Here is a 15,318-nt window from a genome sequence, read left to right on the forward strand (position 1 = left end):
TGATTGGAGCCATCCTAGGTAGCATGTCATAAGAGCGCCGATATCAAAAACTCTTCCTATTTCTTCATTATAATATACTTAGATACTAATATTATAAATGCGAAAGTAACTCTGTCTGTCTGTCTGTCTGTTACTCAATCACGCCTAAACTACTGAACCAATTTTCATGAAATTTGGTATGGAGATATTTTGATACCCGAGAAAGGACATAGGCTACTTTTTATCCCGGGAAAATGACGCAATCCCGGAAATCCCAAGGGAACGGGAACTGTGCGGGTTTTTCTTTGACTGCGCGGGCGAAGCCGCGGGCGGAATCCTAGTGCTTAGATAAAACAATATTATATAACAAATTCATGTATACGGTAAAAGGTCACAGGGTCTACAATCATACTAAATTAGATAAAAAAACATCCGCAATTTGATATCCGACTATCAAATCTATTGAGTTTTAGTTGTTTGGACAGAACGAATATTTGCATGACCTTAGATAAGAATAAAAATATGAGTTACTTGTTAAAAAACTATCCTAATATGTGTAGCATAAATTAGTACACGCGCAACCGCGTTACAATACATATGTTCACACTCATGTGTCTATAAATAAAGTCATTTCTATAGCCAAGATTTGTTTTAATACAGCACATGTGATTGTGACCATGTCTCTCAAATGTTTGGTGTTTATTTATTTATTATGTGAACTTTGTAGTGCATATAAAGTGTTAGTGGTCTTTCCATTGCCTGGAAAAAGCCATTCTATATTGGGAGAAGGATATGTGCGGCATTTGGTTAACGCTGGACATGAGGTATCGTTTTTTTTATTTTTAGGCATGAATTATAAAATATTTGTAAAGGTGAGTACATAATATATTATTTAAATATTAATACATGAATCTTTTGTTTTTCTGGAGTGGTCTAATTGAATATTAGATGTTTAGAGGTAGACGAAACATTGTTATATTTATAAACTCGCTAATCGTTATCTATTTCTGACTTGTGTTCAATTTTTTTTTGAGGAAAAGCTTCTAAGTATATTATATTCAATTATTTTTTGGAATATTTGAGTTCAATTAGACAATATATTTTTGATGCTTTTAAATGAGATATCAGTTTATTTCGCAAAATGTGAAAGGCATTATATTAATATCAGCATTCATCAAGCGGTGAAACCAGCTCTTTAAAAAAGGAGTAATTATATAGAAATTTTGCAATTTTTGACTTTTTATTCTATATGTTCATGTCATTTTCTATTAAAACTTTTCGAATAAACTAATCTTGTGTACGATAAGCGATATGCAGTTATATTATATATAATTCAAACTCAAACTCAAACTCAAACATTTATTTATTCAATTAGATTTCTTTTAGAAGCACTTTTGAAACGTCATTACATATTTTAACATTTACCACTGATTCGGAAAGCAGTATCTACGGAGAAGAATCGGCAAGAAACTCCATAGTTGCTCTTTTTAATCATGTCAGTTTTACAATTTAATTTTACAAAATACATTATATGTGTTATATGTACATTATAATCATAATATGCCAAAGAACTGTCCTGTGGTTTTTACGCGACAACCCTCCATGGGATTTTATCGTCCATATATTCCTTAAGAGCCAGCGCGCACGAGCAACTTTGTCTCCGCAACTATTTTGTCTCTCCCATTAATTGTATGGGGAGTTGCGTCGCTACGTGCGCGCACTTTCATACTAGCCCATGGGTGGGAGAGACAAAATAGTTGCGGAGACAAAATAGTTGCGGAGACAAAGTTGCTCGTGCGCGCTGGCTCTTATACTGTAATAAGCTCTCTGAATTATTACATTTTTTATATAAGTTTTAAATTTAGAACTACTGAACTCTTTATTAATATTATGAGGAATTCTGTTGTAAAAGCGTATACCTTGACCCATAAATGAATTTTTAACTTTAGCTAGCCGGAAAAATGGAATTTCAATTTTATTTCTGTTTCTTGTGTCATAACAATGTCTATCTCCTACTTTTGTGTGTAAAATAAGCGTTATTGTGTACATATAAAATATTATTAAATATATACTGCGACGGTACAGTAAGGTACAGTAAAGTAATGCTTTAAAATATTAAAGTAAATCCATACTAATATTAAAAATGCGAAAGTAACTCTGTCTGTCTGTCTGTTAGTCAATCACGCCTAAACTACTGAACCAATTTTCATGAAATTTGGTATGGAGATATTTTGATACCCGAGAAAGGACATAGGCTACTTTTTATCCCGGGAAAATGACGCAATCCCGGAAATCCCACGGGAACGGGAACTATGCGGGTTTTTCTTTAACTGCGCGGGCGAAGTCACGGGCGGAAACCTAATGTAAAATAAATCTCATTCAATAGAACTGGGAAAGAGAAAAAGTACTAGTAACTATTATAATATAAGAAGTGACAAGGTACTTATTGATTATAATCAAAATGAAACAAAAGGAAACAAATATAAGTAAGTGGATTGTGTCAACTTTAAAAAGCACTTCACCATACCACGTGTAAATTATCAGTTTATACTTTATGCAACAAAATAACTTATTATTATCATTAGCAATAGTACTAGAAAATGAGAAAATATGATAATAATATCAATAGTTAATATAAATAGTACCTATAGTCGCTTCTTGCTGTTTATCTGTCTATTATTGTTACTATGCAACGTATTTTCATGCAGATTTTTAATAGATAGAGTGCTAGAGGAAGGTTTGAATGTAGTTGGTTAAGTTTTAGATAGATCGTGAAGCCTAGTTTGTATACTAGTATATTAAATAATTCATTATTAAAGAGTAGTGATTTGTGTCCCTTAATGCCTCAATGAATCCTGCAGTTTAAATAAGTGTGATGTCCCGTGTCCCCTAAAGGGGTATGGAGCAGATGCATTATGCATCTGTTTCATTGACCGATAATATTTAAGGACAAGTAGGTGATCAGACTGAAACATTTTGTTTATCTTCGTCTCCACCGGGATTCAAACCCAGGTCCCCTTGGTTCTACGCTCATGCGTCAATCCAGTTTAAATGATAACCATAAAATTATAACATGCAATTTAATAATTATTGTGTTTACGTATTATGTTAATAATGATAACGATAATGTATGCCTGCATTATCTATAATCTATATTTTTAGTTTTTACTATTCCGTTTTAGGTCACTTACCTCACAGCCATTCCTGCCAAGATGAAGTCTGAAAATCTACGGCACATACTGCTAGAATCTAATTTTAAATACTTTCCTGAAGGTAATCATAACAATAAGTAAATAAATAACAATAATTATTTAAATCTTTAAAATATTTGTAACGAGTTTAATAAAAGGAGAATGGCAAGCTCCCATAGGACTCTGGGCCTGATCGTTACACTGATGATTTATGGGTGATTAAATAGATAAAAATATACAGACTCTATGAATATAATAATTATAGATCTTTTCTATGGGATAGCAGAGATATTGGGATATTGATTAAGATCAATTTTGAATATAACGTTACTAAGGCCCTTCTGCCATTAGGTACGATACTTCTAGAATACGATACTCGCGTAGAATACTACTTAGATATTTGCTGGCTACCCGATGCTCGCATATTATGCGACTGAAAAATGACTAAATTCAACATTATTGTGCCTCGTTTTTGTGGACCGACGTTATAATAATAATAATTCATTTATTTATTGCAACAACAGTTACGTCGTTATGTCGAGCAATCAGCAATTCCAGTGACGAAGAAGCTCTTGCAGTTTTTCTTTTTTATAGAAATAGAAGACGCCAACGTAAGAGTAAGAAGTACTGGATTCATCCATATATTGAAAGAAACATAAATTGTAGAGTTTTTGTAGCCGAACGAGAACTACAACATGATGATTAGATATTTTTATCTTTCTAACGAAGAGATACGCGCGAGAGTCGAGACGCGATGCAAAAGCGACCGACACGGTGAGTAGTGCTATACTAGTCGCGGACGTGTAGGATACCAGTAGCGTAGTGTGCGAGCCTACATAAAAATGTATGTGAGATACTCCGCGGCGACTAGTCTCCGAGACTTGCAGGATACTTGAATCGCCTATGCGTATCGTAATGGGAGAAGGGCCTAAAACTTCACTCAAATGTCAAACAACAAACATAAACAAATCACTCATCACTGACACAATTATGATTAATAATTTGACATTTTATTAATGGCCAGCTACCTAAATAAAAATGTTATAATTATTATTGATTAAGTAAAACATGTTTTTATTTTATAGAATGATCTAAATAAATTAAGATATGTGTTAAAAATAAGTTAAGTTTTGCTTCTGATTTATAAAGCATTTGAATTCAATAAAATTAAAAATAAAATATAGACATTCATTCGTATTAATCGATATATTCGACTTTTTTACTCCTGACAACACTGACAATCTCTGCTTGATAAGACCGGTAGTCATAGAAATCTAAATAACAATGCCGGTAGTGAACACATTATCTTTTTTTTCAAAGATTTGTTTTCCCATAGAATCAGAAGTAAATATTTTACCAAGAATTACTAAAAATTGCATAATGAATTTTAAATATATTATGATTTCTGTAACAGTTAGGCCCAGTTTCGCCATTCTCCTTTAAGGCCCATACTTTTTCTGTAGCAGCCATTTTTAATTTTAATTTAAATCTCTCGATTGTTATAAATGCTCTGCCGCGGCCGGTCTATCGATTACGCTATCACATAAAACAAAAATACTATGTATGTGAAACAATGTCTGTTTGTTTGTTGAAAATGTAATGAATGTCGTTTCGCGGGTGTATCCGCGGGGCGCAAGTAGTGTTGATAAAATAATGAAACGAATCTATAATAGAGGTATTTTTTAATATTTATTGTCTAGACTCTATTATTTACATCTATACTAATATTATAAAGCTGAAGAGTTTGTTTGTTTGAACGCGCTAATCTCAAGAACTACTGGTCCGATTTGCAAAATTCTTTTGGTCTTAGATAGCCCATTTATCGAGGCAGGCTATGTATATATAACATTACGCTAAGACCAACAGGAGCGGACCCATGCGGGTGAAACCGCGAAGCGCAGCTTGTTATAAATAAAATTATTGATCTCAATGTTATAATTACAGATGAAATTCTGGATATTAGCAAAATGTTATCTAAAGAAACTGAAATGACAAGTCTTCGAACAGTATTGGAAGTGATGTACACACTAGCGAATGCTACTGTAAATCATCCAAATGTTCAAAATCTTATGAATAATTTGGATGAGAAATTCGATCTTGTTATAGCAGAATGGATGTACAATGAGTTATATGCTGGGTTAGTATTTGTTTTAAGTTCCTATTTTTTATATATTTTGTTCTAAGCAAATAAAGTTTCGACTAGAGACTATATTTCTTTAAATTATTAATCTATATTAAAGCTGAAGAGTTAGTTTGTTTGTTTGAACGCGCTAATCTCAGGAACTACTGGTCCGTCCGATTGGAAGAATTCTTTCGGTGTTAGATAGCCCATTCATCGAGGAAGGCTAAATAGGCTATATATCATTACCCTAGACCTATAGAAAGCTACAAAGAACAGCTAGTTTCTTATATTCTTATATATTTATTTATTCTTCTTATATATATGTTTCTTATATATTTATTCTTTGTGTCACAGATGTAGAGTATGAGAGAAAAAAATGCGTCAGGAATGTTAAAAGTATTTCTTACGTAATCAGTGTCTGAAAAAATATTGAGATTGACCAAACACCGAATCTGAGACTCCTTGTATAGAATCCTCGAGTGAAATATTTCTAATAATATTTAAATTAAATTAATAACAAAATTGGACAATTTTGTTATAGCTTTCAATTATTATACATCATTGTATTCAACAAAGTTATCTTCCCGAACCAATTACACTTGCAGGAATTTATCGTCTACACTTAAAGATTTCCTTTTCTTACAGAATTGCAGCAGTATTCAAATGTCCTCTAATCTGGTCATCGTCAGTTAATCCACATCCTCTTGTGCTAGCCCTGATCGATGAAGCACCGAACCCAGCATACGCAGCAGACTTGGTACAGTCTGATGCAGTTCCACCTTTCACTTTCTGGGAGCGCTGTCAAGAATTATGGACGCAAATACATACGCAATATATGCTGTGGTAGGTTATTTTTAATCTGTTGCCATAGTTAATGGGCTCATTATTCTTTATTTATCAATCCAAAAATATGATGTCAAAGTATCAAGAAAGCAAAGAGCAAGTACCCCAAGTATTTGCTGCACCGCCTGATTAATTTGCCAATGTAATGTTTTCCTGGGTCACTTTTTAATCCTTGTTATTGTTAAACTTATTAAATAATAAAATTACCTTCAGGCAGCTGCGTGCGGGCGACAATCAAGTATACATAGACGCTTTTACACCACCATTCCAAAAACGAGGCCAGGCTTTACCCCCGTATGAAGAAGTCAAATATAACGCTTCCTTGATCCTGGGTAACTCCCATGTATCTACTGGAGAAGCTATTCGGTTACCAATAAACCATATTAACATAGGAGGTTATCATATCGATGAAGTTGTGAAGCCATTGCCGAAGGTAGGTCTTTGTTCTTGGGCCTGGCCTATTATAAAAAAAAAAGGTTTAGGATAGAATAAATATTGGATATGAATAACAGACAAAATAACAATTTAAACCATTTTGTATAATATTCAATGATCAATTAGAACGCAGATATTTTGTATTTATAGATACCGTAATTTTTATTATAAAATATTAGCATCCAAGCTAATCCACTTAGTACTGACATTTATTAATTTTAAAGGACTTGCAAGAAATAATGGACAATGCAAAGAACGGAGTTATCTACTTCAGTATGGGATCGATGCTAAAGAGTCGGTCGATGCCAAATGAGTTGAAGAGAAGAATTTTAGATATGTTCAGTCAATTGAAGCAAACTGTTTTGTGGAAATTTGAGGAGGACCTACCAAATTTGCCTAAAAACGTGCACATACTAAAATGGGCACCACAACAAAGTATTTTAGGTAAGAACTGTTATGAATTGTTCATTGCTTGTTAATAGAAATAGGATGATACTACCTAGTGTTACCATAATTAGTGTACCAAGAACCTAAATTTCAGTAGAGAAGTCTCTTTTAATTATCAGAATTATTATAGAATTTCCAATTATTTTCAGCTCATCCAAATTGTATCCTATTTATTACACATGGAGGTCTATTATCAACTACCGAGGCTCTCCATTTTGGTGTCCCTATTATTGGAATACCAATGTTCGCAGACCAAGCTTTAAATGTTAAAAGAGCTCAATCAAAGGGTTTTGCTATAAAAGTTACATTTGATAACGATGTACCAGATAATTTGAAAGCTGCTATCACTGAAATTCTAGGAAATCCCAAGTAAGTATTGTTTTAGGACGTAACTATTATTAAATTAAACGTAGTCTTGATTTTTATAGAAGAAATGATAGTATTTACATCGTTATATATATTTATTGTGATCAAACAGTTATTAATTTTTAGCCATTTCTATCTGCTGCTTTAAAGATAGCGAATTTTGATAATCTATTTCTTTACAACCATTATTTTTCTGGTGTGTTTATAGGATTAACATGTTTTGCCAACCCTACATTTAATTCGTTAATTATTTAATCGTTTCCTTAAATTCCCAGATACAGAGAACGCGTCACAGAGCTATCTTTTGTCCACCACCATCGACCGGTGTCTCCCAGCACGGAACTTTTGCACTGGGTTGACCACGTGGTGAAGACACGCGGGGCGCCGCATCTACGCTCTCCCGCGCTTATGATGCCCTGGTACCAGAAATATTATCTCGACCTGGTTGCTATCATCCTAGTAGTTTTAATTGCAGTAATTCGGCTTATTAAAATGATTTTATGTTCATCTAATAATAAGTCAGCTATTGGTAGCAAAAAATTCAATTAGATAGACAATTTTTTAGTATAGGTAGTTAGCTAGTTTTTTTTGGGAAAATTTGTGTTCATAATGTGTGAATTAAGAAACAATTTTATTAAATCAATGTGTTTTCAGCAATTTATGAGCTCACGAAATTTGTTGTTATCTATTTTTTTATAAATAATATTAAAAAGTTCCGCTTAGCAATAACATAATTATGTAGAATTAAACAATTGTTACACAAATCTTGGTTGTTTTTATTTCGTATTTGTAGCATGTTCATGAACCTATTGTACATAATATTTCTGTATCTTTGAAAACACAGTCTCTGTTCTCTCTCTCTGTTACATTGTAAAGGATGCACATGCACAAGGATGTGCATCCTTTACAATATCCTGCTAAATCGTGTAGTTTGTGACGATCATCGAACGTCAGTTTTTACTCTTTCATCCAGGAAAAGCTGATCCGATTTATATACAATTTGGCGCAATATAGGTTAACTACAGTTTAAATTTATAATAATAAATCTTATTCATTATTAAATTTATAATATTAGTCTTATTTTGTCCGATTTTCACGCTTCTAAGGCAAATTTACGTTTAGTGAATAGGAAGATAGGGCGAAGCATTTGCAGCGCGATACAGGTCGGCCAGTGTGAACGTGGAAATAATAGGAAAGGATAATGACGGCACAAGCGCTTTTTCGACCGAATCATGTCTGCACTAACCGAGCTACATTTGCTTCGCGAGACTGCTCGCTCTGTGGAGACCAGCCTAACAAAAATCGAATTGAAACTAGATTTGAAATTATGTGTCTGAATAGATAACGGATAATATTTTATCTTTTTCAAGTACTGTATATAATAATTATGTAGTTTTAGCGCGCTTCCGTCTTATTTATTTGATAATAATAATATAATCCAGGATCTATTTATGTTATCTTAAGTACCATACACATACATAACACAAGATTCAACATAGGTATTAGAAATCCGCTACTGGGATATCTGATATTATACTTTTTGCAAAATACGTATAATTCGAACGACAAATCGAACTTAATTTCTGTTTCATTAATGTCAACAATAGTTAGAGTTGCCACTTGGAAAAAGAAGAAGAAGAAGAAGTTGTGGGTCTTGTTGATTGATTTTCACTCCATTGAATTTCACATAATTCGTAATTTTAATTGATAAGAAAAGCCGGAAAATGATGAAAGAATTAATAAAATGAATTGTTTGTGCCTTTTTGAATAAATGAATTGAACAATTATGTATATGTATCCGTTTCATTGATCAATTTTCTTTACCGACAAGTAGGCCTAACAGACCAAGAAAAAAACTACGAAGAGAACGTATGTATGCGCGTTATCTATGCGCATGTCCTCGCATAGATAACGTAGTACTCAAACAAAATCAAAACGATAACAAATCTTTTGAAATTAATTTTGAAGTATCGAGTCCTTGATCGAGTCCTATATTTTGTGTGTGGCTTAAAATTACACATTAACTACATTTTCTCCGAAATATTGCCATCTTATCTACTATAAAAATTTCAAACAGAAATAAAACAACAGTATAACCCATAATTAACAGCTTATTTATTTTTCTTATTCTTATCAGAATCAGATTTTCGAAAAACCATTCTGTACATTGTTTTTATAATGAAAATAATTACAGTTAAAGCTAAAAGAATAACAGAAAGTAGATCGAGGTAGCATTTCTGGTACCAGGGCACCATAAGCGCGGGAGAGCGTAGATGTGGCGCGCCTTGTGTCCTCACTACATGCTCCACCCAGTGTACCAGCTCATTGCCAGGAGTTGACGGCCGGTCGTGATACATTAAGGATATTTCTTTGGCTTTGGCTTTATATCTGAAATCGTAATGTAGTTTAAAATGTGTTTTCATTAGCTAAAGAAGAAAGAGAGAAGAAATTTAAAAATAGGTATCGTGTGTATTTTAATTTCTCCAGGTTGAATAATAAATTGTATCAATTTAGGTAGCATTAGGCAGAATATAAAATGAAACACAGAGGTGTTAATTTCAAAATAAGACTATCATTTACTAAAATTAGGACACTTACTTTGGATCAGTTAACATTTCATGGATAGCTCGTTTAATATCAACGTCCATGGTATATGATAGGTCCACTTTTATAGCGAAACCTTTCCTTACTGCTCTATCCGCATTCACGAACTGGTCTACCATCACAGGTATTGTTATCATTGGAACTCCGAAATGTACTGCTTCAGTTGTTGACAAAAGACCTCCATGAGAGATGAAGAAAAGACATCTGGGATGTGCTGAAATGTCCAAAAGATTTACAATCTTGTATATAGTATAGATAGACAATTCTTGTGGCACAGTAGGTTGGTTGGCTGCCTTTTTCCCTGAAAATGACTTGATCGATATTTATGAAATTTTATATGTACTTTAATACTTATGCCGTTATCAAACTTTATTTCATTTGTACATGCTAATCGTGGAGCTATAAGACAACTTACCACACTTTCATTAAGTTTAATTGGACTTACCAAGAATACTTTGCTGAGGTGCCCAATTAACAATGTGAACATTTTTGGGTCTATTCGGTAAATCTCTCTCGAATTTCCATAGTACAGTCTGCTTCAATTCTCCAAATATCTTCAAAATTTTGCTGGTCAACTCTTCTGGTAAATCTTCGCTTCTTAAATTAGACCCCATGCTGAAGTAGATCACACCGTGTTCTGCGTTATCCATTAATTGCTTCAGATTCTGAAAATGGCACGTTTTATGTTATTAAAATAATAATTATTTTGTGTTATGCTTAAGTATTAAAATAATCTAATAATGATCATGAACCTTTATTGCACTATACAAATAAGCATGCCATTTTTTATTTATGAAATTAGTATAACACGTCTTTTTTTTACTTCTTTCCGATCTATTGTCTACACTCTACAAGATACAAAAATAGCTTTTAACTAATTTGGTATTAACAGAGACAATGTCGAAATTAGAAATATATGTTCTATAAGAAAATAAATATTGAAGTCCTTACGCCGTTAGTACACCGACGCATTCGCGTGCGGCAGCGAAACAACGAAAAATCTGTCAGTAGTATGGCAGGTTTTCGCATATGATATGTCTCACTCTAGCACATAGATAGATGAAAAAGTTGGGTCCTTGTCAGTATTATTTCGCAAGGAACTGCGAAATGGCCATTACACAGACGCATTGCGAAAAAGTCATGATTCAATTCAAAATAATTTACCTCGGGAAGGGGTTTAACATCCGTCTCAATATGGTGTCCGCCAATGGGCTTGAAGTTTTGTGGCAACCTGGTTGCTTCTCCCAAGGATGCGTGTGAATTGCTTAGCATTAGCGAGGCATTGTATTTCAGATCAGTCAGACTTGGAACTGGTCTGTTCCTACTCCGAACGTGTGGCACGAGATAGGTGTCGTAATATTTGTTTTCTAGAGGTTCTATATAGCTGAAATCAAGGTTAGAGTTATAGGTTTAAATAGTTAAATCTATTGTACACAATAATAAGAATTTAATCTTCTCTATGTACTATATTATTATTTGTAGAAACACATTGTATAATATTCATACATGCACAAAGTATATTCCATGATTATCCGCAATGTTTTGCGTATCCTTCACAATTTATTATTCACGTACTTCACTACTTACTCTGGATATTGGATCTGCAGAAGTTTTGTATGTAAAGACATTTTGATTCTTTAATCTTAATATATATAAATCTCGTGTCACAATGTTTGTCCTCAATGTACTCCTAAACCACTTAACCGATTATAATAAAATTCGCACACCATGTGCAGTTCGATATAACTTGAGAGATAGAATAGTTTAAATCTCAAATCGTTTTAGTGAAGCCGCGGGCGGTAAGCTAGTATTATATAGGTATAATGGGTACTTACTAGCTCTGTACGAACATTCCATACATTTGGTTGAACAACTCTTCCGTTCTCTCTTGAAAGGTATACGGAGGAGCGTGACTCGAAGCTGAGTCGGACACATAGGCCGGGTTGGTGAGCTCGTCTATCAACCTTAGCACCATCCAGTGTGGTTCTAGTGAGGAATACCAGATGTAAGGGCAGTTGTACACAGCTGACAATCTGAAAGTGGACAGAGAATTATGCAAATACTGGGATAGACTGTTTTATTCGAATTTGCATCGAAGGTATAACAGGGCTTATTGGTGTGGTCTGATCCAGGATTCATCAAGTAGATTTGTACGACGTACCTATGATTTAATAATATTGTAATGTAAATCTTGAAGGTATATAATATTTACTTAAGCCAATTATTTGTGACATAACTATTATTTAAATTACCTATAGAAACCGAGTTTCAATATTTGTAAGCAAACACTGTTGAATTTCCTTAAATGACTAGGAAGATCTATTTTATACACGGTTTTGTAATAAAATACTCGAGTGCAATACTATATGACCTCGTGGACTATTCAATTGGTATTATGTGAGCATCGCTGTTAAATAAATTGAATTGACTTTGCACTAGTGACAAATTATCCAATTGCTTCTCGCGTTTCGTGTATTGACTAGCTGTGCCGCGCGGTTTCACCCGCTCCTGTTGCTCTTAGCGTGATAATATATAGCCTATATTACTCGTGGATAAATTAGCTTTCGAATGGTGAAATAATTTTTAAAATCGGTCCAGTAGTTTATGAGCATATTCATTACAAACAAACAAAGTTTTCCTCTTTATAATATTAGTGTAGATAGGGAGAACATGATACCAAAAAGATTTTTTGGTAATAGTTGTAAAATGAATATTTATTAGACGCAGTCATCTCATTGAATCTGATATTTGATTGTAAGACCAGTGCGTTCATTGAATGATTAATATTTAATTCGATATTCAATCAAATAGCTGAATCAATCAAATGACGACGACACAATATACAATTGTATGATGAAAAATTGCACACGAAGGAAACAATGAAATCAGCAGGTCAGGAAATAGTTTTCTTTAATGCTTAGCTGATAATAATCAAACTGTAACTGAACAGTAACTTACCCAGCATATAAGTCGTTATAAAGCCATTCTAATATAATAACATCAAAGGTTTGGCTGGTATCCTTAAGTAGGTTTTGAAATCTAGGGTTCTCAATAGTACCCTTTCCTATTTCCAAGCAAACTTCTGATATTGTTAAAATCGATTGTAGATTTATATTTCCTTCCATCATATTTTGGATATTAAGTAAGCCTCCTGTAATAATTTTCATATATTATCACTAGATTTCCGCCCGCGGCTTCGCCCGCGTTTGCAAAGGAAAACCCGCATAGTTCCCGTTTCCGTGGGATTTCCGGGATAAAAACTATCCTATGTGTTAATCCAAGTTACCCTCTATATGTGTGCTAAATTTCATTGTAATCGGTTCAGTAGTTTTTACGTGAAAGAGTAACAAACATCCATACATCCATACAAATTTTCGCCTTTATAATGTATATTATATAAGGAGTTTTGATGTTATAACAGCAGTATTGATTTATCAGCTGTCTTTACTTATATAACTAGCTGTGCCGCGCGGTTTTACCCGCATTGCTCCGCTTAATTTTTCAAATCGGACCAGTAGTTCCTGAAATTAAAGCGTTCAAACAAACAAACAAACTCTTCAGCTTTATAATATAAATATAGATAAAAAAACAACGGCTAGACAAAAATGCAAACACAATAATAATGGATAATAAATTATGAATTCAAAGAGGGTCGGTAGACATGAGGATTCGGGTCATTTCTACTTTATTGTTTACCGTCTAAAGTTAAGTCGGTTAAGAGTAGGCTTATACCAACCTTTCACAATCTCAAAATTTTCGCTTACATCTACAACTTTCAAGTTTTTCTTCGGTTTTGGTGGAAATGACGTTACAAATGTAACCTGCAAATAATTATATTTATTTATTTATTTGGAGATATTACAGAAGCAATTAAACCCGTGTAATATTTATTGTAAGATAGATATAGCTTGTTGTTTTTGCAGTAGGTATTCGCCTAACCTATCAAGGTCACCTTGTAAAAGACGAATGTCATTTTTATTTTGATATGGAAGAATAATCGGCATATTATAATAGAAATTTCGCGTGTTTAAAGCAACTGGATAATACTTAGTTTTGGTTACTTATAGGTATCATATTTGAGAAAAGCAAGGAAACTCGTAAATTAGATATTCTTCAATAATTTTCGTAAATCTTCTGTAGGTGTATAGGTGCATAATAATTTATATGGGGTAACTGTGGGTAACGATGATTCAAAACCGATTAAATTGAACTGCTATTAATGACTAAGCAATAAAATTTAAATAAATTAATAACAAAAAGCGGCTCTATCTTCATAGATAGAAAATTAGTTTTGAGAAGCAATAAGAAGAATCGAATCAAATAGAGAAGAATCTGGAATGAATAATTACCTCATGACCAGCATTGATCAAATGCCGTACTATACCTTCTCCTAAGATGCCATGACTCTTCCCAGGAAAAGTAACAACAACTAGAATTTTGTATGCACAACAATTGGTCAATAATATTGCCAAACTCAGTAACTTTAAGAGCCAGGCCATCTTCTGAAATTAATGAACAAGATATATATTTTAATCTTCTTTTACAAGGCATATTTTACTTTCTAATTTCTATTCGAATTATTTAAAACTAGCTTTCCACTCGCAGCTTCGCCCGCGCAGTCAAAGAAAAACCCGCATAGTTCCCGTGTCTTTCTCGGGTATCAAAATATCTCTATACCAAATTTCATGCAAATTGGTTCATTAGTTTAGGCGTGATTGAGTAACAGACAGACAGACAGAGTTACTTTCGCATTTATAATATTGTAAAAAGTAGGTATGGATGTGTGTAATTTGATCTGTTAATTCGTGTTGTCACTTCTTGTTCCTCCTTTCTTTCTTGTACAAAATATCCTGCTTTAAAAAAATACAACTTTGTTTTTAAAGAAATAAACGAACTATACGTACCTTATTGGACCTGATAAACAATACACTTTTAATTCATTTATATCGATGATAGTGCAACAAATTTGATTCGTTGGAACTATTTATATAAACAACTTTGATCTCCGAACTCAACTCTTAAACTGACCTCGACGATTATGTTTAAACGCTCAGTAAAATACTTTTAAATTGTAATCTATTTGATGATCTTTATATAGAGAAGAAATATATACAGGGTGTCCCACTATAGGTATACTAGCGACTTGTAGTTTTGCATACACTGATCACGAAAAAAAATAAAATTACGCCAAAATATTTTTGCTAAATTTTTCCTTAAAATTCATGTTTTCTTCTCTGGCTTTGCGCAGCCGTGAGCCGGCATTTATGTAACGTTTTATAATGTGAGTATTTTGTCTATGGATACATAATCTTAAACGATAGCTCACGTGCG

General features: G+C 33.3%; 2 protein-coding genes across 2 annotated transcripts; one reads left to right on the forward strand and one right to left on the reverse strand.

The window, feature by feature from the left end:
- Window positions 1-579: 579 nt before the first annotated feature.
- Window positions 580-8,148, forward strand: LOC123700888 (UDP-glucosyltransferase 2-like). Its single transcript, XM_045648253.1, has 8 exons — window positions 580-803; window positions 3,162-3,252; window positions 5,115-5,307; window positions 5,938-6,135; window positions 6,349-6,568; window positions 6,795-7,014; window positions 7,167-7,386; window positions 7,659-8,148. The coding sequence occupies exons 1-8, from the start codon at window positions 657-659 to the stop codon at window positions 7,930-7,932; spliced, it is 1,563 nt and encodes a 520-aa protein (XP_045504209.1). The 5' UTR covers window positions 580-656; the 3' UTR covers window positions 7,933-8,148.
- A 1,328-nt stretch (window positions 8,149-9,476) lies between these two features.
- Window positions 9,477-15,048, reverse strand: LOC123700708 (UDP-glucosyltransferase 2-like). The gene is made up of 9 exons (XM_045648018.1): window positions 14,892-15,048; window positions 14,337-14,489; window positions 13,724-13,808; window positions 12,946-13,138; window positions 11,823-12,020; window positions 11,152-11,371; window positions 10,433-10,652; window positions 9,982-10,201; window positions 9,477-9,771 (listed from the first exon to the last, which is right to left on the reverse strand). The coding sequence occupies exons 2-9, from the start codon at window positions 14,484-14,486 to the stop codon at window positions 9,495-9,497; spliced, it is 1,563 nt and encodes a 520-aa protein (XP_045503974.1). The 5' UTR covers window positions 14,487-14,489; window positions 14,892-15,048; the 3' UTR covers window positions 9,477-9,494.
- Window positions 15,049-15,318: the final 270 nt, after the last annotated feature.

The sequence above is a fragment of the Colias croceus genome, chromosome 20 (genome assembly GCF_905220415.1).
Source record: "Colias croceus chromosome 20, ilColCroc2.1".
NCBI lineage: Eukaryota > Metazoa > Arthropoda > Insecta > Lepidoptera > Pieridae > Colias > Colias croceus.

What these genes read in the sequence shown, in the direction of transcription:
- LOC123700888 (XM_045648253.1), top strand. Translation starts at nt 657, where the DNA reads ATGTCTCTCAAATGTTTGGTGTTTATTTATTTATTATGTGAACTTTGT. An exon ending in TTTTAAATACTTTCCTGAAG is followed by an intron (nt 3,253 to 5,114) that starts GTAATCATAACA and finishes TTATAATTACAG; the next exon opens with ATGAAATTCTGGATATTAGC. An exon ending in GAAATTCTAGGAAATCCCAA is followed by an intron (nt 7,387 to 7,658) that starts GTAAGTATTGTT and finishes TTAAATTCCCAG; the next exon opens with ATACAGAGAACGCGTCACAG.
- LOC123700708 (XM_045648018.1), bottom strand. Translation starts at nt 14,486, where the DNA reads ATGGCCTGGCTCTTAAAGTTACTGAGTTTGGCAATATTATTGACCAAT. An exon ending in TGATCAATGCTGGTCATGAG is followed by an intron (nt 13,809 to 14,336) that starts GTAATTATTCAT and finishes AATTATTTGCAG; the next exon opens with GTTACATTTGTAACGTCATT. An exon ending in ACCTCAGCAAAGTATTCTTG is followed by an intron (nt 10,202 to 10,432) that starts GTAAGTCCAATT and finishes TGGACATTTCAG; the next exon opens with CACATCCCAGATGTCTTTTC.